General features: G+C 43.0%; 1 protein-coding gene across 1 annotated transcript in view; it reads left to right on the plus strand.

The window, feature by feature from the left end:
* Positions 1-277: 277 nt before the first annotated feature.
* LOC105179788 overlaps positions 278-3,546 on the plus strand; it is a 4,728-nt gene continuing 1,459 nt past the window's right edge. Inside the window, exons 1-2 of the mRNA XM_011103420.1 lie at positions 278-684; positions 925-1,669. Of these exons, the coding sequence (XP_011101722.1) occupies positions 278-684; positions 925-1,669 (1,152 nt within the window). The remainder of the gene's footprint in view (positions 685-924; positions 1,670-3,546) is intronic.

Consider the following 3,546-nt stretch of genomic DNA (forward strand, 5'->3'; position numbering starts at 1 on the left):
CGGTCTGATCTGAATTTTGATGGCCAGATTAACCCATGTTGTTCAACAATATATGATGATAGTTATATCAATGTTATACTAACATTTATAAATATATAAATTTTGCAGATTGTGAGCATATATTAATTTCAACTATATCTATGTAAAAATTTTATGATTCGATTATCATGATTTAAAATAATAATAATAATAATAATAATAATAATAATAATTATAAGCCGAAGCCCTCTGGCCCCCGTAAAGAAGCCGTGAGGTTTCCCGTTAAGCCCAACAGAAAATGAGGGTGTTTTTGCTCCCTCATTGGAAATGGTTCGTTGATTATGTGTATGTGGGTAACCGTATTTGGGTAACATGGGATGACAATGTTGTTGATGTTCATATTCTTGAATTGGGGAATCAATTTATGCATTGTCGCGTCACTAATAGGGCTGATAGTGAATCCCTCACTATCACCGTTGTTTATGGTGCCTCTGAGATGATTGATCGTAGGAGTTTATGGAATACTTGGAAACATTGGCTTCGAGAGCAAAGGGATGATCCCTGGCTGGTGGGGGGGGATTTCAATGCAGTTCGAGAAATGAATGAAGTGTGTGGAGTTTCTGGTGATATAAGGACGGCCATGGAAGAATTCAATGCTGCTATCCAGGAGGCCGGGTTAATACCTTTGCCTATGCAGGGTGAATGGTATACTTGGCATAATTGTAGTACGAGCTCTCGGAGTCTATGGAATAGATTGGATCGGATCCTCATTAATGATAGATGGCTTGCGAGATTTCCTTCCTCGTGTTATCAAAGCCTATTGCCGAGGACTTCTGACCACTCGCCACTTGTAATACATGGGGATATGCAACATCATCAACAAACAAGCGGCGGTATGTTTCGATTTGACAACTACCTAACACACTCACCTGAATTTATCCCCAGTGTGCAGAATATCAGGCAACATTCTATTATTGGGGTTCCTATGTTTGCGGTAACACGTAAACTCAAAGCACTAAAGCAGGTCTTCAGGGAACAAAGGAGAAAGAAGGGGGATTTAACACTCAATGTTCAATTAGCCAAAGGATTTCTTGATGAGGCGCAACAGCTGGTAAGCACAGATAGACAGAATGAGGCACTTTTACAGCTAGAACACTGCTGCCGACTGGTTTATGCAAAAGCGGTAAAACTGGAACAAATCATGTTGCAACAGAGAGCCAAAATACAGTGGATGAAGGAAGGTGACCAATGCACCCGAATTTTCTTTCGTAAAATTGCCCAGAGAAGAGTGGCGAGGAGTATATTGCAGATCAATGATGATTATGGAACAAGCCACACAGAACCAGGAGAGATCATCAATGAATTTGTCCATTACTACCAAAACCTCTTGGGCGGTAACAGAAGACAGATACTTATAGATATTGGATTTCTCAGACCGTGGGCTAGGCATATTCTTTCTAATGAAGAGGCTAGCCATCTTATTTCGACTTTCACTCCGGATGATGTGAAGCAAGCGGTTTTTGATATAGCAGAAGACAAGGCTCCGGGGCCTGATGGGTATTCATCTGGCTTCTTTAAAGCAGCATGGCCAGTGGTGGGACAAGAAGTTACAAAGGCGATACTAGACTTCTTTAGTACTGGCAAATTACTCAAGCAAGTCAACTCCACAATTTTGGCTCTAATCCCAAAGGTACACACTCCTATGACTGTTGGAGATTATAGACCAATTTCGTGCTGTAATGTGTTATACAAAATTATTGCAAAATTACTTGTCCAACGGTTAAGTGTGGTTCTGGACAAGATAATCAGTCCCTGTCAGGGAGCGTTTATTCCAGGGCGTAGCATTGGGGACAATATTTTATTGGCACAGGAATTGTTCACAGGCTACAATCAGATGAGGCTACCACCTCGGTGTGCCCTGAAAGTTGATATTAGGAAGGCCTACGATACGGTGGAGTGGGACTTCCTACTTGCAGTCTTGCAATTGTTTGGCTTCCCACAAACATTCACAAAGTGGATTGAGGAGTGTTTAACGATGGCCTCATTCTCAATTGGGCCTAATGGAAACCCTCACGGTTTCTTTGCAGGAGCACGTGGATTAAGACAGGGAGACCCACTATCCCCCTATCTTTTTGTTCTCGTTATGGAAGTATTGCACTTGGGATTTTTGCAACTCATCGAGCAGGATATGCAATTCATTTACCATTGGAAATGTGAGTCGGCAAAAGTATTCCAGCTGGGATTCGCTGATGACCTCCTGCTTTTCTGTAGAGCTGACTTGGACTCTCTCAGAGTCCTCAAGATGGGATTGGATCGATTTGCAGAATGGTCTGGACTTCGACTGAACGTACATAAAAGCCATGTCATTATATCCCCAGCTATGGGGTTCCAGGAGGGCCACCTACCAATGAGGTACTTGGGAATCCCTCTTCTATCTTCCAGATTGTCTATAGCCGATTGTCAGCCACTTTTATTGAAAATTGATGCTCGTATTAAAGGCTGGGAGGGGATCTCATTATCATATGCGGGACGCGTACAAATCATTAAATCCGTACTATCAGCAATGAGCATATACTGGGCATCTGCATTCATATTACCAAAGGCTATTATTAAACAAATTGAGAAACGACTCAGAAATTTTCTGTGGAAAGGCACTTATACATCGGGATACGCCAAGGTAGCGTGGAAGGATGTGTGCAAACCGATTGTGGAAGGAGGCCAAGGAATTAAGGATATCGGTATACTTAACCGCGCCTTAATGGCAAAGAAGCTTTGTGATGTTATCTGATGTGACCGAACATCTATATGGGTTGAGTGGTTGAAGCATGGAAGACTGTGCGATAACTCAATTTGGGCAATTAACGAGAAGGGAGGATCATGGGGATGGCGAAAACTGCTTCGACTCCGAAGTTCCATACTACCTATTACGGAGTTTCTCATTGGGGAGGGACGAACATTCTTCTTGTGGAAGGATCCGTGGCACCACTTGGGCCCCCTTATTGCTAGATTCCCACGAGGACCAAGTCTTTTGGGACTTGATGAATCCGCCAAACTTCAAGTAGTTATTGATGAGGGACAATGGCAGTGGCCTTTTATAACTGATTTGGAATGTATGGAGATCGTTTACACATTACCTCAGATTCACAGAGGGGACGACAGGATCAACTGGAGATTCCCAGAGGGACGACTCACCACACAATCACTATACAGACTTTTCTGCCCACCTGGACCAAAAGTAGGATGGTCTTCACTACTATCAAGTTCATTGAAGATCCCCAGACATAATTTCATCCTTTGGTTAGCAATTCAGGAGAAGCTACCGACTACCGATAAAGCTTGGATGACCCACTTAGGTGGATGTATCCTGTGTGATGAGGGTACAGAGGAGACACACACTCACATGTTCTTCCGATGTCAATATAGTATAAGATGCCTTGCAGCTGTACGCCAACATATTCGATTCTCTTGGCCCAATCGCGAGTGGAAAAGAGACGTGGAATGGGCGTCGAGGAAGTGGAGGGGAAAGCATATCGTTAATATTGCTTATCGAGCCTTACTTAGTGCATG

The sequence above is a fragment of the Sesamum indicum genome, unplaced genomic scaffold (assembly GCF_000512975.1).
Source record: "Sesamum indicum cultivar Zhongzhi No. 13 unplaced genomic scaffold, S_indicum_v1.0 scaffold00209, whole genome shotgun sequence".
Lineage (NCBI taxonomy): Eukaryota > Viridiplantae > Streptophyta > Magnoliopsida > Lamiales > Pedaliaceae > Sesamum > Sesamum indicum.